The sequence below is a fragment of the Hirundo rustica genome, chromosome 10, assembly GCF_015227805.2.
Source record: "Hirundo rustica isolate bHirRus1 chromosome 10, bHirRus1.pri.v3, whole genome shotgun sequence".
NCBI classification, from domain to species: Eukaryota; Metazoa; Chordata; class Aves; order Passeriformes; family Hirundinidae; genus Hirundo; species Hirundo rustica.
The window spans coordinates 22,673,304-22,695,527 of NC_053459.1; the positions used below are offsets into that span (position 1 = coordinate 22,673,304).

Genomic DNA, 22,224 nt, shown 5'->3' on the forward strand with positions numbered 1-22,224 from the left:
CGGGCGCTGTCCCCGCCCCGGCCCGGCCCGCCCCGCCGAGCGCTCCCGCCCCCGGCTCCGCTCGGCATTGTGGGGCTTGTGGTCGCGGAGGGCGGACTACGAGCCCCAGGGCCCCGCGCGCGGTTCCGGACAACGCCTGGTGTGTGGTAACACCGCGGATCTTCCTCCTCCTTCTCCTCCTCCTCCCTCCTGCTCCTGCTCCTCGCGGGCGCTTCCGGCGCGGCGGCGGCGGCGAAGCCCCTCGGGAGCGGCGGGGGCTCGGCGGGCCGGGGCAGGTGAGGCGCCGAGCCCTGCCCTGCCCGGCGCTCCGCGGGCTGGACGCGGGGCCCGCCGCGCCCTGCGGGGCTGCGAGAGGGGCGGTGGAGCCGCCCCCGGCACCGCGGCCGGGCGGAGGAAGCGGCCGAGGGCGGCCTCGCCGTGCGGGGAAGGTGCGCGGGGTGTCCCTTCCCCTCCCGGCCGGGCGGTGACCTCTTTCCTCCGGCCCCGAGGCACCGCCGAGGGCTCGTCCTTCTCCCCGCCCTTCCCGCGGCCGCGGGGGTTGGGGCCTGGCCCCGCTCCGGGGTTCCCGGCCTGGTGCCGGTTCCCTCGGCCCGGGCCCGGCAGGCGCAGGCCCGGATGTGTTTTATTTTTGTGTGTATTATTTTTAGCTCGTCCTCTCGGAGCCGAGCGCTGTCAGGTGGCTGCGGCGGGCAGGGAGAAAGGGCGCCTCGGCTCCTTCCCCCTTCCTGCGCCAGGGGAGGAGGTTGTAGGGTGAGCATTAGAGAGAAATCATTCACAGAAGGGGTGATTAGACATCGGAGCGGGCTGCCCTGGGAGGTGGTGCAGTCACCGTTCCTGGAGGTGTTTCGGGACGGGCTGGACGTGGCATTCGGTGCCGCGGTCTGGTTGACAGGATGGTGTTTGTTCCAAGGTTGGACTCGATGATCTTGGAGGTCTTTTCCAAGGTGATCGATTCCGTGATTCCTTCTCCGGCTGTGCCCCCCGTAGGGACTGAGCAGTCAGGGGAGGTGTTCAGGGCTGGGGTGTCCCATTAAGTTGCTCACTGAACTGGTGAGTTGGGTTGGTGTTTTTCCTGTAGCTCGCACATACTGGGTGGCCGAAGCCCGGTCCTGTTCCTGTTATCAGAGGAACTAATTCTCCTCTGGTATTTGTTCACACGTTGAAATGTATTTTTGTCCCTTTGGAGCTGTGTCGTACCTGTTCGTGTTTGATAAAGTAATGGCTTCGCTTTCGCATCCCCAAAGAGGTGAAAAAGAAAGAGAAACGGGGATGTGTTTTTGTGGTTATTTATTCCAACGCTCACGACCTGTTTTGGTGATGCCGTGGAACAGTGTTGGTGTTGCTGACTGCTGGAACTGGAGTGCAGGCTGTAGGTCTCATGGGAGACACAGACTGGGTGTGTGAGGACAGATTAAATCACTTCCATTTTGAAGTCCAGCGAAAGAACACGGACTAATTATAAGCCTGACTTCAGGCTAGGCTTGGTTTTTGTTTTTTTTTAAGTTGATATGGTTCTAAAAATAGACATCTTGGATTTATCACAGGTCTGTGTCATTTCTGAATTAGTCATAGAACTGCTCTTACAGTAATCAAATGCATAAGCAGCTCTGTTTTGCCAGAGTGAATTTCACTGCAGGTGACTGTTACATGTGTGTGGAGATGTTTGAAAACTATTTCTGTTCTAGTCAGAGGCATTTGAAGACACTTTTAAAACTTCAATGCTATTTGCTGGTGACATTCCTGTTATTAACTCTTCAGTGAAACTATTTGGTGTAAAAATCAGTAGGATACGGAATCAGTTCAGGCTGCCTTTTACGTCTCTTGATATCGTTGCTGATTTTAAAAATACAGATTGTTATCCTAATACTTGATCCGTATGCTAATGCCGGTGAATCCACCCAGACTCAGTTTGAAAAAGAAGGAAAGTAATTCTGTATCTGAAACACAAAGCTTTGAAGCTCTGTATCAAATAATCTAAGTTATACAACGGGAAATAATTGCAATTGATAATTAAAATACAGTGGCAGGTAAAGTAACATCTGACCAAAAAAAAGGGATCTGTGGGTTAGGTTTTGTTTTTTTTTTTAATTCAAGTGACCGCTAATGACAGAAACAGTTACCAGGAGAGGTGTTGGGTGTGTATATAGTTAAAAGAGCATATTCTGCTTTTTTTTTCTTTACTTCCATAAAGTTTATAACAGCAATAGTAAATTACCTCTGCTCCCTCTTCCCGTGAACATTGGTCTTATATTTTGATTCAAGCTCTGCCTCTCAGTTCAGATGGAATTTATGCTGTTATTTCCCTTCCCTCATTCTTTCTTCCTGAACTTGAATGACTGGACTTTTTCTGCTAACTGAGGGATCTCAGATCAGGTTAAAGGTGAAACCTCTGCTTGAATCCTCTTGGCAGTAAGGTAGTCTCATCTAGCAGGAATGGAGCTGTGATTTTGAAATAACCATTGAAATAATGATATTTGTAATCACTGCCTTGGGCCTCGTTCCTCTGTAGTACTTTTCTCAAAAAGAATATTAATGTCTAAGCACTTAGCAGATCTAGGGTGGATGGAGCCTGGAGAAGGGAATAGAGACAACATCAGTGTAGAGGTAGATCTGCTGATGACAGAGCTGAAACTCTGCCAAATGTTCCTGTTGGTTTAAAACTCGAAAAGTTGAAATTGTGAGAGCCTGCTCTCTTCGCTTTGAGCGCTGCTTCGGAGGAGTGCGTTACACAAACGCCTTTCCTTGGTGGAAACCTCGCTCATCCTCAGCCTGGCCTGGCAGCAGGTGTGGATTTGGGTGGATTTAGGTGTGGATCCTGCCTGCTGGAGTTACATGGTCGTGGTTGTGTTCTTAGGAAGCAGCTCTGCTTGATTTGAGTGCGTGACCAAAAGTCTGTCAGTAAATGACGCACGTTAGAGAAAGCAAATTGTCACCTAGAGAAAGCCACTTGTCACCTTCGACACTGACAGTGGTGGTTGTACATTTGGGAAGGGTGGTGGTTTGTGCTCTTCACCCTTTTCGGCAGGGGTTGGGTTTTTGGGGTGTTTTTTCTGCTAAAGTTCAGTTGAATGATTTTAGATGTCATTGGGTGGCTGTGGGGGAATAGGTCTGTCAAAGAACCTTTCCAAATCTATTCCTCATCTAAAATATACCAGCTCTCTGTGTTTGCTGACTGGCTGGGGTCATATTTTAGTGCTGAGACTTAATATTAGAATGTAAGATTTATCCTGACAGTGAAAGCACGTATTCCATGTTAGTGCATCCCTTGGAATACAGCCTGATGTGTTTGATGGGTCAGGACTGAGTAGTCAGGGTTGTATTAACTGGAACTTTAGCACAGTTGACAAATGTAGATGCTCTTTAAATTCCCTGTATCATTCTGGACACCCTCTCCCGGGATTCTCATTGCACACCCATGGATTTGGACCTGTATAACAAAAGGAGGATCAGGCTGACGCTCAGTTTAGTGTTTGGCAGTATCCTGCTGTCTTCTCCTGGTCTGCCCCCTCAGAACAATTAACAAGTTTGCCAGCAGAGTAACACCTTTTACACATCTTACAGTTTTCCAAGATTTTCAGATTTTCTCAACTCTACCACTCCACTGTGGTATCCTAATAAATCACCTTCTCATGGAATTTTATTCCACCTTTTCTGAGGATGTAAAAAAAGCCAGATGAAATGGGGTAAACTCCTCTCAAAGAAAAGGCTCTTTTGAGACTGGAGGAACTGAAGTTAAGCTGTTACAAGATGCTGTCGTGAAGTCTGGCAGCTGTGCAGAGCTGCTTTTGATCACATCCTAAAAGAAATGCCGAAAGCTCCTCCTTGCTGTGTGATAATGTGCATTAAACTCTGCCTTGAGTCAGGCCATTCTGAAGGTTAGTGGACTTGCTGGTGGTTGATCTAAATAGAAGAGAAACTTTAGTTTGCGTGAGGATTTGGTCCCTAACCGGGATTGAGACTTTCTTTGAGGTATTTGGATGTGGTTTAGCGCAGCTATGACAAACTGACTTTCAGTAGCACGATGAACACGGAGTTTTTGTGAAGATAATTATTCTTTCTGTTTAACACTAGCAAAGACTGAAGTGAATAAGTTACATCCAAAAGATGTGAAGTTGATTCCTAAGTGAAAAGATAAATAGTTTGAGAATTTTAGCAGTCAGGTGCTTCGTGACACTGTGGTGCTTCCCAGTGTATCTTGTGGAAAACAGGAAGATTTCTGAAATAATGAACAAGCAGTGTGATAAATTGAATATATTTCTTTTCACACCTTGGCAACTAAAGCATTTGATGTTCTTAAATATTTCTTGTGTGCATGTATATATAAACCCACCTCTTCAGTTGCAAAATTGGTATCCTTTGTGTTAATATAAATCCAAGTGTTGTATTTTTTATTTTTTTTTTAAGAGTGTCAGAGTCTGGAAAAGGGGTAATAGATAATGTGTAATTGTTTTTATCTGAGGGTTTTAACTGTAGCATGGATTAGTAACAATAGCTTATGGTTCTTCAGGAGAAAATGAGTTCTTCATGGTAGCTCACAGTGTAATAGGTTTTCATCATCATAAAAATCCATCATTTCACTTAGTATTTCCTTTTGTGTGTGTGTGGATACCGCCAACCCATAAAAACAAAGTAATTATATCTAATGGCAATTTTGTCCTTTTTTTGCCCTTCTTCCTGCGATAAAAATCTTTTGGGTAGAATAGAACAATGTTCAGTGACCTGATTTAACTGTTTAAAAAACTTACTCCGAGAATACAGATAAAAACTTGCTATAAATCGATTGTCAGACGTGTGAGTGGATATTTACTGAACTTCCAGGAAGGAGGAATTAAAGAGCAAAGCAACCAGATTCCAGCAGGGAATACACATGGATAATAAATGGGACAGCTTGTACCTGCAGCAGGGAGTGAAAACTTGTTCAGACAAGTTCCCTCCCCCCATGTGAGCAGACCTTGCATGAATTTATGTAACTGAAACGAGTTCTTGGGAAAACACTCAACTTTTCAAGGAGTGATGAATATTCACTTGTATTCTTCCACGTTCTTGACAGCTGTAAAATACCAGGGGTGGGTGAGAAAGTTGTGAGACCCCTGATGGTTGCAGTTCCATCCCTGTGGATGCATTTCATCCGTTTCTAAAGTCTCAGGAATCCTTTTCTGGGGCTGGAGGAATCACCTCATCTGTGGCCCTTTGAGAAACAACGTGAGGTTTTTGCAATAAGCGCTCCCTGTTAGAAGACTTGTGTAAAGTTTTTACTGTAGTCATAGTTTAATTTTTCTTCCACTTTTACTGTTCACAAGCTCAGATGAGACATGCACAATATTTGTAGTCATCCAGTGTCTTCTCTGTGCTGGCTGTAATCAGGAACAAATTTCACTTGTATAATTATGGCTAAACAATTACATATCTGCTCTGGACAAAAAATACCTGTTCTTCTATTTAAACAGCCTGAAGATCTTTAGCCAGTGCAGAGCATAATGAATACGGCTTGAAGAAATGTCTTGGCATGTTCTTAACCTGTTCATACTCTCAGGAAGTGATATTGATTGCTGGAGGAGTTTCTGCTGTTTCTTATAATTTCACTCTTTTCACTTCTTACTAAAATGTCAGTGAATTACACGGACATGCAAATGCCTGGTGTCTGGAGCTTGCTAGGAGGAAAAAAAAATCCCTCCTCTAGTGCATTAAATACTCCAAGCAAATCTAAAAATTAAAACCCCTAATATCTTTCTTTTTATCTTTATTTCTGACTTGGACTTCAGGTCTTTAAACTCAAATATAAAATATTCTAAAAGAATCTGATGAATAGAAAACACAGCAGGCTGGAACAAGGGTTTTTTATCAACTGTAAGGTGACCTTTTTTCTTCTCCACATAATTTCTGTGTCTGAGCAGTGATCCCTCCATGTTGGGTATGATGAGCTGGGCTGGGTGGAGAACTTCCAAAACAGAGGTTCAGTTATTGGAACAATCATTTTCCATTGAGTTAACATAGCTGCTGACACACCCTGAGTGGAAACATGACTTCAGCTTATAGAAAACCAAAGATGTAGTGTTCACGTTCAGATGGGTGGGAAGTGGGCACTGATCTCCAGCAGAATCACAGCTTTGATGCATGTGCAAAAATAGGGAGTATTTATAGGTAATTTTAATAGTCACAGTGCACCTGGATGAGGTTTGGGGTTGCAGCATGTAGTGCTTCCCAAGCTTTTTCTGCATGGGGGTTGTCAGGAACCTTATGCTGAGTGGTGGCAAGATTTTTGTAAATACCACATAAAATCCCTGCTTTCAGGAGAATTGATCCCTTAAGAACATGAAGGGAAAAAACCCTTGTGGTAGCACCTTTTCTTTAAAATATTCACTTAATAGCTTTCAGTTAGGGTTTTGAAGTTACACCAAGTGGTCATTCTTGACTCATGTAATAAGAAATCCCTGGTTTCTAGGCAGTAAAACTCACCTTGATCTGTGCCTTGTCATTTTTAGAACCATTTGTAATTGTCTGTTTGCTTTCTCTTTTCTCACACACCCCAAGGACAATAGATTTTCCAATTTCTTCAAGTATTCTTGCACAACGAGGAAAAGGAAGAGACATTTCAGTGAATGAGGAGTTTTTTGCTTCTATAGTGTTTTCCTTGAGAAGTGGCTCTTTGAATGAGGATGACAATGGAAGAGATGAAGAATGAAGCAGAGACCACTTCTATGGTTTCCATGCCTCTCTATGCTGTTATGTACCCTGTCTTTAATGAGGTGAGCTCCAGTTTACCTTGCAATGCAACAATCCCCTTTATTTTGGGACATGTGGCCACAGTAACGTGTTGTTCATCTTCTGAAAGCTTTAACACATCTCTCTCTGCATTGAGTAGTTTCATGCTCATCAAAGGTTGCTGGTTGTCTTGGTCCTGAGCTTTTCTCTTACCTTTAACAGAGGATTTTCACAAAAAATGCCAGCTGTGGTATTCTCTGGCAGGAAATAGCACACAGTCGAACCTGTGCACAGCTTGATGCATTTTGATTTTACTGCTAATGATTGGAATTTAATGGGATAGTTGTTTTTCTCTGAGTATCAGAGATTGCCAAGATGTTCTCAAAATCTTCTGTTGGACTTTTTGCTGCAAAACACATCCAGTGATTTTTGTTTTCATTTTGGGGGCGGATCTCTTTCCTTTGGGATTAAATTTATAGTATGTCTGAAGTGAGACCAGCAATTTGAAAGCTTCTGTCAATCCCCCTTTCCATTCTGCTTTATAGGGCAAGGTGTGATTTCTTGACTTGTTTTGTTCTGATAACAACAGAATGCTAATAACTAATTCCAAACTTCTCTTGCAGCTAGAAAGAGTAAATCTGTCGGCAGCTCAGACACTGAGAGCAGCTTTTATTAAGGTGAGAAGTAACTTGCATTGAAAAATGGTTGTTTCAAGCATAAGCTGTGTGTGATGAAGCTAAAAGGTCAGCTCTCTTGTTTATTTGTCTTTTTATCTAAGACTTCATCCTTGATCCAGTAGTCTAAAAAGAAAGTGGACAATTGCATGAACTGGAAGTTTGAGATGTCTGCAGATGTCAAGAGTAGAAATCTGAATGAGTAATTTTAAACAGACTCCTCTCTTGTCTGTATAGAACAAAAGCTTAAATGAGAGAGCAGTCAGTGAATAAATAATAAACTTAGTCTAAAACCCACGAGATTTGTAGAATAGGCGCTCGTGAGCAATAGGCTCGTAGCAGACTTCGAAATTGGTTTACAAAGTGAGTGATAATGGGATTTTTTTGTGGATGGAGCTCAGTGTTTGTGTAGAAATCCAGCAGTAAATGGAAAAAAAATATTCTTCTGATTTTTCCATTTTATTCCTGAAGAGTGAAAAACAGATATGCCTTTACACTGCTTTATTGATCTATGAAATATTGAAACAAAATAATGGCAGGCATGACATAGCTGAGCTGTGCAACTCTGGGATACTTCCCTGTTCCTGCACTTAAACCTAAATGTATCTTGATGGTCTGAAGTCTCAAACTGAGCTCCTGCAAGTGTGGGTTGGTTTTGTGTGTTTTCACAATTGGTGGTAAGGAGCTGAGCTGGATGCAAATAACGTTAAACTGAGATGTTGGGAAAAATGGTAGTGCCAGCTGAAAAACCCAGCCAGGCTCATTTTTCTTCCACACAGAGCAGATTTTTGGTGGCAGCACAGGTGATATGAACAGCTCCAGTGTTAATCCAGCTCTGTACTTAGATATGTCATCAATCAAAAGCTGGGTTTTTCCTGAAAGAGCAATTCCCAGATGATGTCTGGGCATATGATGTGATTCATGAGAGGCACATTTATAAACGCCATGGGGAAGGTGGGGGAGCAGCACCTGTGTTGGAGTGAATTAAATTCCAGGGGATACAATACCTTTGTCTCAAAGCTTGGTGTTCATGAAAATATAACAGGATAGAGACATCTATTAAAACCTTTCTTACTCAAATTAAAATGAGTGCAAGGGCTTATTGGAAAAGTTACTTGTACAAAATCAGTGATGTAGTCCAAGAAAAATGAGTTTTGTAGCAGAAAAACGTTTTTAATGTAATCTACTGCTCTAAAGCTGCTAGACTTTCAAAGCTCCTGGCAAACTCCTGCAGTATCTGAAGCAATTTACTTGAAAATCTTTCTGCTTGCAATGTCCAGGTCTTGCATATTTAAGAATATAAAATTTCTCTGCTGTACAGGCTGAAAAAGAAAACCCAGGTCTAACACAGGACATCATCATGAAAATTCTGGAGAAAAAAAGTGTGGATGTGAATTTCACAGAGTCTCTTCTGCGTATGGCAGCTGATGATGTAGAAGGTAAAAAATCCTGTGTTGTATAATTGTATTCTTAATTACACTGTTAATTAGGAACATGCAGTTCTCTGTTTCTCTTTTTTTTCCAGAAGAGGTTATTTGTTTCTTAGTAGAATTTTTTCAGCATGGTAGAAGAAAATTTGTGTTTCTGAATACAACTGTTGGAGAAATTAAATCTCCCTGAAAACCATGCTTGACTAATGAGAGAAGGAAAGGAAGAAAACGAATGTTTAGAGCTATGTTTTTATGGCTGCATAGCTCACCTTTTGCAATGCTAACAACGAGGAAAAGGCAAATATGGAGTATAACATCCACCTTTTTTTTTCCCCCTGCTTCAAATTAAAAGCAGCAGTTACACTGTCACAGAAGGAGAATATACTGCAGGCTTTAAGTTATTTTAATACTGCATTTGATGACTTTAATGTCTCAAATAAAGTCAGATGGGCTCTTTTTGCACCGTGCAGCAATAGAGGTGATGGTTGCACTGTCCTGATCCACACAGGGGTTATTCTGGTTATTCTCTGCAGTTCTCTGCTCGTGGCTCTTTCTTGCACCTTCAAATTCACCCTGGCAATCCGGGTGCATTTTGTGTCGTGTTTGTAGCTGTCACTACAGACCTGAGGACAAACTGATGGTGGTTTTGAATATGTTCTTTTTGCCAGAGTATATGATTGAAAGGCCTGAACCTGAATTCCAAGATCTTAATGAAAAGGCACGAGCACTTAAACAGATTCTTAGTAAGATTCCAGACGAGATCAATGACAGAGTGAGGTTTCTTCAGACAATCAAGTAAGTACAATACCATGGATTTTGCTCTAGATGGAGAGGTCAAACTTCTTGTATTTAGGCCCGAATGTTGAGATTCTGTAGATGTAGCAGCATTGCAAAAGAGCCTGATCCCAGTTAGAAATGATGAGGATGTTACTTGACCGAACTAGCCAGTCCCAAGGCTGAATTCCCAGGATGCTGCTGTGGCTCCCTGGGTTTGTTCTCCTGCATCCTGTCTGGCACTTCCTCTGCAGAGACTGCCCTGAGAAACACCTGCTGGAAAAGAGATTAAATTCCAGCATTTCATGGGATCTCCTAAGGAGACTGAAATTCTGTTTTTCTTGCCCAACAGGGACATCGCAAGTGCAATAAAGGAGCTTCTTGACACAGTAAATAATGTCTTCAAGAAATACCAGTACCAGAACCGGCGGGTACGTGCACAGCTCTTCATCCAGTATTCCTCATAGCAAAAGAAGAGGCATCCTTTAGCTCAAAGGATGAACAGGAGAGCTTAGCTAGCTGGTCAGTGAGACCATGCTTTAACAACAAAATGGTTGTATGATAGAGAAAAAATTGATTTCTCTTTGCTTCTTCTAAAGAAAAAAAAAACAAAAAAACAAAACAAAAAACCAAAAAACCCAAAGGTTTTTATTCCCTATGTAACATTAATTTCCTGATCAGTTTAACCTCAAGGTTCTCACTGTACCCAGAAATATGTGAACTAAGACTCTGCTCCCGGTGTTTTTGTTTTCGTAGGCACTTGAGCACCAAAAGAAAGAGTTTGTAAAATACTCCAAAAGTTTCAGTGATACTCTGAAAACCTATTTTAAAGATGGAAAGTAAGTATGCTTTTGTCGTTTTGGTTTTGTCCTGTTGTTTGGATGATTTACAGAATGAAAATAGGACAAGCTTTGGGGTGTAAGCTGCCTCTTTTAGGAATTGCCTAATTATTTCCTTACCTATGTCCTCTCATTACCATGGCTGCATTAAAATGCTGTTTTCTTTTGTAATGCCTTTGAGGAAAGGGAAATTTGTTAAATGCACCACCATGTAACACCCCTGTGTGGTGTTAGCTTTGAATTTGAATATGAGAAGTTAAATTTCCTGGCCCTGCCTGTGTGGGTTTTCTCAGTGCATACACAAGGACAAAGAAATGATGGATATTTTTTTTTTTTTTTAAACTGAGAAAAGTAATTTACCTATTTGAAGTATCATTTGCAAATACGAAACATGTGTGCAGGGTTCTCTTTGATTTACATTTTTATTGGCTTTTCTTTATAGACCCTCACAGTGCCGTATTTGGAATGAATCTTTTCCTAGCTGAACATTTTAGCCTTCAGACTGAGGCTTTTTCCAGGTCTTCACCTTGGGGTTTGAAGTCACTATTCCTGTATAATTCACTGCAGTGACTCTTTTGGAGGATGAGTGGATCCCCCTCAGATTCTGACAGTGCCATAGTGTTCTGTTTTAAAGATGGAAACAACTTTGATGTCAGTTCTTGTTGAGCTTGGCAAAGGCTGAGAGCACCCAGGAGATGGTGCATTGCTAAAAGAGATAAAAGTCTTGAGACCAACTGGGAATAGAATCCTGTTCCCATCAAATCATTCTTGTTTTTCTCTCCTTTTTCTGGAATTGGGGCTAAATTTGGTACCGAAATGAGAAGTTTAGGCTTTGGTAGCTTTGATTCCTGGACAGAAGTGCTGTGTGTTGTGGCCTTAAGCTTAAAGTGTGTTAATGATTTGCAGTAGTGTAAGAAATTCCATCAGGCCTGTGTTTCCTATCCTTGGGAAGTCAGGAGGAATTTCAGCCTGAGCTGCACACTGCAGCTGCTCCCCCAGAAGGTAACACTGAACAAGAGCCATGCTCAGACCTCATTGCTGAGCTGAAAAATGCTGTGACCCCACACCTTTCTTAGCAAAAAGGTGACTAAAATAGCGTTGCTGTCACATGTGTGCACATTCAGTATCCCTTGAGGGAAGAGTTGCCAATTCTGGAATTCCTGGGCGGGGTGAAGAGCTCAGCTTTGGAAAGGTGTTTAACAATCACAGAGTCAGAAAATGGCTGTGACCTTAAAGATCATCTGATTCCAAGCCCAAATCATCTGCTCCACGTTTTTCCCTTGGTTATGTGAATCCCAGAAAGGATTGAGATGTCAGTGATGATAGAGAGCCCAATTCTTTTTAAATTCCTGCCAAATCAATGCAGCCTTTCTGGGATTAGCTCTGCAGAGGAGGCTGGCAGGCTGCCAGCAGGGAGCTTCAGGTGGGTCAGCGCAGGGTGGGACACCCCTTTGCTTCCAGCTCTCCAAGCCTCCGTGCCAATGACGCCGAATTTCTCCAGTGCCACGTTTCTAGAAGTGTCTGAAGCAATATTCTTCTCTTTCCACAGGGCAATAAATGTGTTCATAAGTGCCAACCGACTAATTCATCAAACCAACTTGATACTGCAGACCTTCAAAACTGTGGCCTGAAAACTGTATATGTTGAGAGTTGTACTTTTCAATGGTGGATAGGGTACCTTTATATGTAAATTTTAAAGTTTTGACTGTATAAATTATCAGCCCCTCTCGAGGGGCCTAATGCAGGATTTTGAATGGGATTATTGCCATCTTACACCATATTTTTGTAAAACATTGTAGCTTAATCATAATCTCACGAGAAAGATTTTGCATCACTTTTTGCTATTATCATTCTTTTCAGAATTATAAGCCAAAAGAATTTACGCCTTAATGTGTCATTATGTAACATTCCTTACAAGAATTGTAAATATTTGGTGTTCTGTTTCTGACATTTTAACTTGAAAGCGGAAAACTGCAAGATTATGTATTTAACAATATTGGTGGCAAATATTCAATAAATAGTTTACATCTGTTAGACTGTCTTTTTGTATGTGAACAAAAGTGCATAACTCATCTTTCTAGAACTGCAGAACATTCATTCAATAGAAAAAAAAAAAAAAAAAATTAAAATTATTTGGGTGCTTAAAGCTACCGGGAGTTCAAATCAGTGTAAAACGAGGGGTTTTCCTTAAAACTGAGATTTTGGCTGTTACCTAGACCAGATTATCAGAATAATTATATTGAAGTGTCTTTGAGAAAGTAATAAATAAACCCAGAAGTGAGATGTGCTTTTGTTTTCGATAGAAACTAGATCTCACTTCTTTCTTAGTCCTCTGTCAGTGGTGAGTTACCAGGTTTTTTTTGTTTTACTCCTAGGCTATTCCAAGGTTTGGAGCACAGGTTTATTTGAAACATATGCAGCAAAGATTGAGTTTAAACTATTCAGAAAAGCGGGTTTGAGTTTGTCCCCTTTGGGAGGGAGGAGGATTGGAGCTAGAACTCTTCCAGGTAGCACTAGTGATATCTATACTATGCATGCCATAAGGCAACTTTGTTTTTTCAGGGACTTGAAATCACGTGAGACCTCGACTGACAAACCTTGGCTGTGTAAGTGGTTAAGAGCTGCTGCCGGACAGGTGGAAATTTTCTCTTTGTGATTTCCCGGTGATGTTTCACAAATTCTGACGAATCCCTTAGAGAAGTGCACCTCGAGCTGGTTTGGACATAGAATAAACCTCTGGGAGTTTACAAAATCTGTGGCTGTTACTAGGAAGCTTAGGGAGGAAAGTGAGCAGCTGCTGAAGCTGCACAGGCTGTGGCAGGAGGAGCACTCGGGGCTGAAGGAGCACAGTCGCTACAGAACTCTTGTTTGGCTCCAAGTGGTGAAGAAAAGGTCCCTGCAGGTTGTCTGGCACACTGGCCTGGTGCTGTACTGCTCATCTGGGGCAAGTGCCTTATCCCAGGTACAACGGCCGGGTCCTTGCAGCTGCTGATCTGAAAGGATGGGAAAAGGGGGGAAATGCAAAGTGCAGCCTCCCACATAGCACTGGATGTTCTGCTGTCTATTTGTGCATGGAGTTGTTTCCTCGATGAGAGCACTGACTGTGGTGAAATAGAGCAATGTGAAGGAGAGTATTGTGTAAAACTTGAGTTCTTTGGGAATGTATGTTGTGCAATTTTTGGTTAAGCAGGTCCTCAAAGCTTGCTGGGCAGCCTGTTCTCCGTTCTGACAGCGGTGTCTTGTGTCCTTAGCGATGTGAGCTTAGTAAAGGGATGCAGAATCAATGTATAGGTCAAGCTTTCTGCTAGTTCTGCTGAACTGGCATTTTTTTGGCAGGGGGTGGAAGAACAGCGATGTTAGAGCTGAGGAAATTAGAGTAATTTTTAATTTGCATCTTTGCATTCTGTAAGTAAAAGGGTTGAGTAGTCTCCTTGTGGATGATGCTCATTTAAGTCATAGCTCCAAAGGGCTTCATGAAGATCCATGAGTCAGGGAGAAGGAAGGGAAAGGCCCCTGGAGTCTGGGATACTTTGTCTGTCTTGGGAAGAGTGTTTGGTACTGGAGAGGCTGCAGCAGTGGCTGTAGAGAGAGAGAAACACACACAAAAAGGTTAATTTTACAAATTGGACCTGATTCCCATAATATTCTGAGTTTTCTCTATTGTCTTGGATTGAGCAGGACAGTAATTAATGCTGGCAGTCATTAGTTGAATGAGATCACATTTATGTCTATGGGTGGTAAAAAATACATATTAAAAAATCCATTTATGACTTGTGTCCCAAAGAAGCTGCTGTGTTACGTCCTGCCAGCTGATTCCTTGTCAAATCAGAGTCTATTTCATCGAGAAATGAACTATTCCTGTTCATCAGTTCTTCCCAAAACCTTTATTGGGTAAAAGGTACCAAACACAGGGCTAAGCTTCGGGTTGTCTGGCCAATGTGTTTTATTTTTAATCTCATTGTGATTTCTATATGTTACCCTTCAAAATAATGGAAACTTATTCATTGTAATCAATGTCTGGTAATGGGAAAACTTGAAAATCGGTGTCTTCAGGTCACACTCTTCTGTTGTGTGCAGTGAATCCATATCTAGTGGTCTTACAAACCTTTCTTTTCCACTGAATATGAGCTGGGACATATGTCTGTCAAATTTTATTGTGGTTTTGCACTTTATTATTCAAGTTACCTGAGTAGCTACAAGATAAGTTTCTCTTAAGGATTTCTGATGCAGCAGTTAGTGTTGCAAAATGCTCTTAGAAAATTTCTGCTGTGAATGTGGGTTATAACTGCTATGATAATGTTAACATACAGAAAACCAATCTAATAAAACAAAATAAAACTTTGTATATTTGTTAATGAAGCAAAGAACCGTCTTAATCACTTGTTTTGATTTCCCTCAGCCTGTAAAGAAGCAAAGAAGAGCTTAGGCTGGCTTGTTTGTGGCTGGGAGCTCTCATACTGATCCAGATTTGTGTCCCAAGTCTGTGAGACGGGCCAGGTGCCCAGCTCAGAGCCAGGTTTATCTGGAGCTGACAGGAAGAGGTGAGTGTGAAATCTCCTGGTGTCCTGCTGTCAGACCTTCCTTGTCTGCAGCCAGCAGGAGCAGGTAGTGTCAGTCTGGATCAAACTTCATCTTCCCATATGATCTTACCTGGATTGCCAGCAACGTGCTCCTTCTTTAATGTGCTTTGCGGATCTCCCTGCGTGTCCAGGGCAGCATTGTTTGTTCTGCAGGTGTTACCTCCTCATTTTCCAGAGGCTCTGCCTCTCTCAGTTGGGTGGGGAAAGGAAAAGAAAGTTGGCAAGACAAACTTGCCACAAATCTGAGCTTTCGATTGCTGCATTTATTTGATTTCCCCTTCAGACCGGAGTCGTGTGCGGTAGTAAGAACTGGATTGGGCATGGCAGTGATTGTCCTTTGGAGGAGGCAGTTCTGCCTGAGAATCTGGCTTTGCTGTGCTCAGCCTGGCTCATCTTCCCCCAGGATTCAGCTGCTGGGGAAGCACTGCAGGCACTTTGTGCCGGGAGGTGTGGGAACTCCCTGAGCTGTGCATGATCATCCTGGGCATCGGGGCACTGGGTCATTTCTCACTCCTTTGCTTTTCCTCGTTCACGTCTGGGCACATGTTGATTTTGAAAGAGAATAGTAGGGAATGTGGTTCAGGAACGGCCTCAGCGCTAAAAATTTGGACTGAAACATGCTCCTGGCTCATTTGGCTTCTCTTCCAGAAGTTAGGAGGTGCTGTAGAATGCTGGCCCTAAATCTGCCCAGCTCTATTGTAAAGCCAGCTTCTGTGTCCTTGTTCTTCTTGTTAGGTGTCATTTTAGAACAGTCTGAAAGAATAAAAAAAACCCCTTCAAATGCTGAAGTTTAATATGCTGCATAAATTTAATTTATGATGAAGAATTCACTAACCTTGGCCACAACCAACTGTTCTTCTTCCCTCTTCTTTTAGTCCTGGGATGAATTTTATACCACCATGGGCTTCACTTCTTACAGATGCACAATCCCAAGGGTTTGGACCTCTAAACAGAACAAGGTGTTGGGCAATACTAAATTTACACCTTCGGGGCTGAGACAAAACATTTTTTTTTTCTTCATGCTGTAACACAAGCTTGAATTTTGCTGTAAAACTCATTGGTGCTGGTGTCTCCACGGCAGAGGAGGAGGGTTTGGCGCACCTGGAGATGTCTGTGCTGGGGATGTCCCTTGGCTTCCCTGTCCCTCTGCTGCCCCACAGCTGGCTGTGATACAGACCTTGATGTCTGTGTCAGTGCAGGGTGCTTCCCCCTAGGTTTGCTTGCTGGATTACCTGAGCGTTTTCCCCCCTGACTTCTTATTTTGCTCCTTGCCCCATCCAGGCCTGGCTGCTGTGACAGCTGGGGAAGCAGAAGGAGCTGAAGCCCCATTGTCACATCGAGGGCAGTGCAGGGACAGCAGCAGGACTGACTCCTTGCTGATCACCTGGGATCTCTTCCCCACTTTAGCATGGCATCCTCACAATTATTTTTGCCAGATTTGGGCAAGTTCGTGGCTTTAATGTTCATTTAAGGGCCAGGAGCGGAGCTCAGCAGCACTGGAGGTGCAAGGCTGTGAATTTGGGCTGCACTGCCACACCTGGGCACTCTGAGTCTGTGATCACAGGATAAAGGGTTTTATCTCTTCCCTCTGCCCCCTTGCAGTGCTGCTTCTCACCATGTAGGGGTCAGAAAGGCTTTTCCTGGCAGCACAGCAGCCAGAACGGGCACTTGAGGAGCTGGCCACCCCACGGAAGGTTGTGTTGTTGGCTGAAGATCCCTTTGCTCGGACAGCTTCAGTGAAAGGGTTGGTTACACTCTGCCATTGCTGTTCCTGTGGAATTTGTTCCTTGCTATTAAAGGTTTATAAATCACCAGGGTTCCTTTGTTGGGCAGTAACCACAGGTGGCTATGGGGAGAGGCTGAGTTGTTTTTGTGGGGACTGTCAGTGACATTTCAAGAGGGGGAGACATTCAATTCCTCCAAGGACCAAGAGGAAGTTGAGCTCTTCTCACTCTAGAGACAGAAGTGTTCTGCTCAGTGTGTCCAAGAAGGAAAAGTGGTTTTTAGTGCAGCAATTCCATTATTGGTTACAAGGGAAGCAAAATAGATTTTCAATTGCCGATTCCTAATGCACGCTCAGATCTGCTGCATAAACACTTGTGCATTTGCATTTGGGATCACAGTCAGAGGAGTGATTCCACCTGATGGATAGAAAAAATCCAGAGAATATTTTGTACCATTTCACTGAGCTCAAAAGTATAAAACCCTATATCTAAATTAGACGTGTCTTTGACATTTTATTACTTCATAATTGTAACTCCTAGCCTTTCCATAGTAGGTAATTGCTTTTTTCCCCGAAGCTGCCTCAGTCTCCAAGGATAAATGATGGGTGAAATAGATGCCTGAGTTCCTGAAGTTTTAAAGTAAAGAGAATAAAGTGTGAGCTAAAAGTATAATTCACTTAGCCTTCCTTCTTGCTGCTGGGTATCTAATCTCCAATAGAGCCACAGTGAAAAAAATTAAAAAGACTGAGCTACAACCTTTAAGAAAATGCAGACGCTTTTATGGTGAGCGAACTTCCTAACTAAAAATGTTAATTGGAAGGATTTTGCCTTGCTTGTTGAGGAAAGTGTGACCATTTCTTTTTTTTTCCCCCTGCTGTTTGCACAGCCGTGTGGTATTAATAATTTCGTGTGGTTCTCTACAGCTGCTTAATGAGTGACAAACAGAATTTTGTGAAGTGGTTTGGAACGGGAGAGCGGGAATTCCTTTCAAGGCTGTAATGCTGTAAGGATAATAAATATTGCCTGGGAAGGTTTAGAAGAAAACCTCTCGGAATCACAGAGGTGATGAGGTTGGGGAAAAAAACCTCCAAGACTGGACTCAACCTTCGAGCGATCCCCAGCAGCCCAGGGCACTGAGAGGCACCTCCAGGGATGGGGACTGCACTCAGTGCTCTGGACCTGGACAATCTCTGCAAAAGCCATATCAGAGTCAAATTCCCCTGTGAGCCTTTAGCCCAGCCCCAGTATTTAGGGAGCCTGGGTAGAGTCTTGTCAGACACAGATTTAATGCACTCTGAAGCCCCACAAAGAGCCAGGGTTGCTGCAGGTAACGGGAGAGAAAAGAAAAATCCCACCTTATTTCTATTCAGTAAGAATTACAGGGTGTAAGGGGCAAAGAAAACGTAATTGCAGCTGAATTTTACCTGCCTTTTTTTACATGACTTGAAATATAAAACCCAAAGCAAACGTTTAACTGTAAGGCCTTGTGCAAGTCAGTATTTTTTATTTGAATGAGAACTGAGCTGCTCTTTTCAAAACCAAATGTCTGCATTACCAAGACATAAAAGCAAAGTACAGGTCTTTTTTTTTTTCCTCCTTCCAGCATAAGTAGGGACTTTTTAATCATGAAAACCGAGCAATACCAACTGCTGACGGTGCCAAAGTAAGTGAAGTTCAACCTGTTGACCTCTTGCTATCTGGAGCTTTTTCCATGAACGTGCAATAATGGTTCTCTAATTCCCTGCCAATAGAAGGCAGCAGCTTGCATTAGCAGAGTAATGCATGAGGAAAATAGAGCTGAGGTGTGAAAGCACCCGTTGTACCCTGTCTGTCAGACAGCAATTAAGCAGCGAGCCTGCCACGCTGCAGTAATTAAGGCTCAGAGCTGCTCCTTGGCCAATTCTCATTTCCTGAGGTGTCAGGTGTGATGTGTAACCTTGTCCCAAGGCTTGCTCCACAAGGACCTGGAGCCCAGGGGGACATTCCTGCTGTCCTTGTGCTGTCTCCAGCGAGGGAGGGAAGCAAAAAAACCCCCAAAAGCCTGCAGTGTGAGCTGCTGTCTCTTTCTTTGCCCCACTCTTGGGCCAAAACAAGCAGCATCCACATCCACATCGGCTTTTAAGGAGCTCTGTGGGTTTTCTGACTTTAAAAACCGATGTGGATGCTCCTCCACGTTTTGTGGGCTGCAATCCTAAGTGGTAAAGAAGGATCAGGTGCAAAAAAAACCCCCTCCTGGCAGTTTATTTAATGAATTTGGTACAAAATCATCCTTTATTTCTACAGGCTGCAAATGTGTCCCTCGAGTAAAGCTCCGAGGTTCGGGGCAGGTGCCTCTGTGTCCCTGCCCTCAGCCTCAGCTCAGGGCAGAACTTCCAGCCCAGACCTTGTGCTGGTTTCCAAACCCTTGTGCTGCAGGCTGTGAGGCTGCTGGGGATGGATGGTTTGCACAGGAACACCTCCACACACATTTATTTCCACTGCAGCAGCCGATGGGCTGCGTCCTGTGCTCCGACTGCCGGCTCCAATTTCAGCTCTTCCCCGAGCCATCAGTCACTGTCCTCCGAGCCCAGCTTCAGGAGCAAGTGGGAAAGTTCATCCTCAAAAACGCCGAAAGGAAATGGATTCTGCTAGGAACGGTTCAGCTGCAATCTGCTGTTGCTCCTGCTCATCTCTGGATTGTCTGTCTCTTCAAATTGAGGACCTGGAACTAAATTTTACCAGCTGGCAGCTTCGTGGGTTCTCTGACTCCTTAAAAGCCAATTCAAAACCCGTACCTCCTGCTGCTTGTGTGCCTTGCAGGCAAGGCTTGTTACTTCTCTCTTTCCAAAATCCATTTGGAGGAGAACTATGTGCTAGAAATTAATGAAAAACATGGAGTTAACATTTATTTTCTTGACCTCTGAAAACTATCCCAAGTGGTGAGTGTTAGTCTTGTAGATTTTTGGGTTTTTTTGTTTGTTTTTTTTTTTCTTTGGTGGGGGGCCAGGGGATGATGATTAGTTAATTAGCTAAACCTTTAAATAATGTCTCAAGATGTTTCCATGTTAATCCATGAACGTGGGGTCACCCACCACAGTGGGAGCTGGGTAAGAATTTGGGGTTTACATACATTTTATATGATTCCTGCTGTCAGGATGGGATTGGTGCCCTTCTCACTGCTCTGCTGAAATCTCCCCTTCCCATGGAGCAGAGGAGCTGTAAAAGCTGTTGAATCCCTCGCATTTCTGGAGCTGAACGAGCAGCAGAAAGCAGAGAGATCATTTTGTATGAGTTTTATCCCTGAGCTATTAGAGCTGGAAAAGCCAACACTCAATCTACATCTCTCACACAGGATACACCTACAATTCTCCTTCAGTCTGCATGGTAAAAAGTGAAATAACTTCAAACTGGGCACAAGGAGTCACACTACGGGGAATGGAGCGTGACAACTGCTAGGACAGGGTTGGAATTTCTGTAATTAAGCACTAAAATAAGGTTTGAATTTTTCCTTAGACCACGCGTGGCACTGGAACATCATTCCTGAGAGCTGCTGCTGTTGGAACAAAAAGATTTCCAGCCGTGGCAGGGTTGGAGGCTGTTCCTGGAGGAGAGTGTTGGTGTGTGGGGAAATCTGCACTGGAAAACTGCTGCTCTTGCCTTGCCCACAGCAGTTCCCTCCTCGGAAGGAGTTCAGCTGAGCTTTGATAGGCCTGTGCTGCTCAAAGCTGTGTTTTTGTTTTGCCAGCACTGTACCCACCCCTCCCCAATGTGTGGAACATCCCTCAAAAGGCAACTCTAAATAAAAAATTATAAAAAAAACCCAAAACCAAACCAAACAAAAAAACCAAAAAAAACCCCCAACAACAAAAAAATCAAATTATTTTGTCATTTGGTATTTTGGAGACGATTCATTTTCCTTTTCTTGTGGGAAAAATCCATCCTCTGTGCTCCAGTGCTGAGCAGCGTGGCACTTCAGAAATAAACACCCAGCCCCTTTCGTAGCTGTCATCCCCCACGGGCAGAGGACAAAGGTGGCTTTGTCCCAAACAGGAACACGGTTCCAGCCATCCCAAACTTCACCTGAAAATCCAGCAGCCTGCTGGATTTTCTGTGCCTCAGCCTCCCTGTTCCTCATGTAAGGACTGCACTCAACAGGGCCCTGATTTCAGCTGCATTGCTGTAATAATAACAATATTATTAACAATATTATTATTATTATTATTATTAATAATAATAATTACATTACCCCGGCACAAAGGAAAGCTTTGCAGTCAGGGAATGTCACATTTTAGAGTGCTGCAGTGTTTGGAACGAGAAACATTTCATTGTGAGCAAAGGCAAATCACTTCCAGCGTGGGAGCACTCCAGAATTAGATGGTATCCTCTAAATATTTCAGAATTGAGATAAAATAAATAAGTCAGTGTCTTTTTAGCTAAGGAGCTCGGAGAATTTTCTGCATGGATTATATCGCCAGGAGAAAATCGGAGAGGCAAATACTGGAGGAAAATTGTCGTCATTTGTAGAAAATGGTTGTGTGGAAGGTGAAAATATTAAGTGGTTCATTCATCTGTCTGCTGAATGTTTCCTTCCTGGGGCAGGAAAAAGCTCAGGTACCTCAAACTGCTCCTTCCTCTCCTGGGCCAGAGCAGTGACATCTGTACCTGGACACAAATCCTGTCAGGAATGCTGCTTTAGTCCAGGTGCTCTGTGATGTTTTAGCTTCCTTTTGCCAGAGGAAGGAATGGAAACCCAAACTGGGGTCTTACCCACCCTCTCTATATGGTTAAATAAGTTTTATTTACCTCATGGATAGAATTGCTGAGCTTTGTGGGGTTTTTTCTAAAGGTTTCAGGCGTTTCAACAGCACCCTTTCGCATTTTTCTTTATTTTAAGGCTGCAGTAGAAGCTGTGGTCTTCATGAAAAATTATTCCTAGGAGGAAAAATTTCAAATTCATTTCAGAAACACGGGATTATTTATTGTACTGTAACACTGAAAGTTTTCATTTCAGAGTTGGGGCCGTGTCATGCTTAATTCTGTGCAGGGATATGAGACAGGGGTGAAAGAGCTTGGAGTTCAAAACAGAAAGAGTTTTGCTCCAAACCACTGGTATAATGTAAGTAGAAACCAGGTTTCTTTTGTCCAAACTGTTGAATTCTGTCTTTATAGACCAAGCTGCCTCTGTAAGGCGGAAAAGTCCCCTTGGTTGATTTCAGTGACTGTTGGGACGGAACGTCACAGAAAAATCACACAAAGGTAATACACATTTAATAAAATGATCTCATTTAATAAAAGTGATGAATAATTTAATAATGCACATAAAAGTATCCTATTTAACGAAACTAATAATTAAAAAGAAATCCCTTGGTGTGTGGTGGTGAGGGGGAACTGACCTTTGACTTCCAGCTGTGTGTGGTCTGGCCGAACATTCCAGCTCTTCCTAATCCCTCCCTGAGAGCAGGACAAATTGGCTTTTTTAGAACAACAAAGTTCGTTTTTGCTTCCCAGGCCTTTTGAGGGAG

At 43.2% G+C, this 22,224-nt stretch overlaps 1 protein-coding gene across 3 annotated transcripts; it reads left to right on the forward strand.

The window, feature by feature from the left end:
• The first annotated feature begins 28 nt into the window (after window positions 1-28).
• Window positions 29-14,778, forward strand: PDCD10 (programmed cell death 10). 3 transcript variants are annotated; one of them, XM_040074741.1, is made up of 8 exons: window positions 29-139; window positions 6,532-6,746; window positions 7,326-7,379; window positions 8,698-8,815; window positions 9,475-9,601; window positions 9,933-10,011; window positions 10,337-10,419; window positions 11,969-14,778. In XM_040074741.1, the coding sequence occupies exons 2-8, from the start codon at window positions 6,651-6,653 to the stop codon at window positions 12,048-12,050; spliced, it is 639 nt and encodes a 212-aa protein (XP_039930675.1). In that variant the 5' UTR covers window positions 29-139; window positions 6,532-6,650; the 3' UTR covers window positions 12,051-14,778. The 3 variants fall into 3 exon arrangements, with proteins under 3 accessions (XP_039930675.1, XP_039930674.1, XP_039930676.1); XM_040074740.1 differs by having other exon boundaries at window positions 67-275; XM_040074742.2 differs by lacking the exon at window positions 29-139 and adding an exon at window positions 411-428.
• Window positions 14,779-22,224: the final 7,446 nt, after the last annotated feature.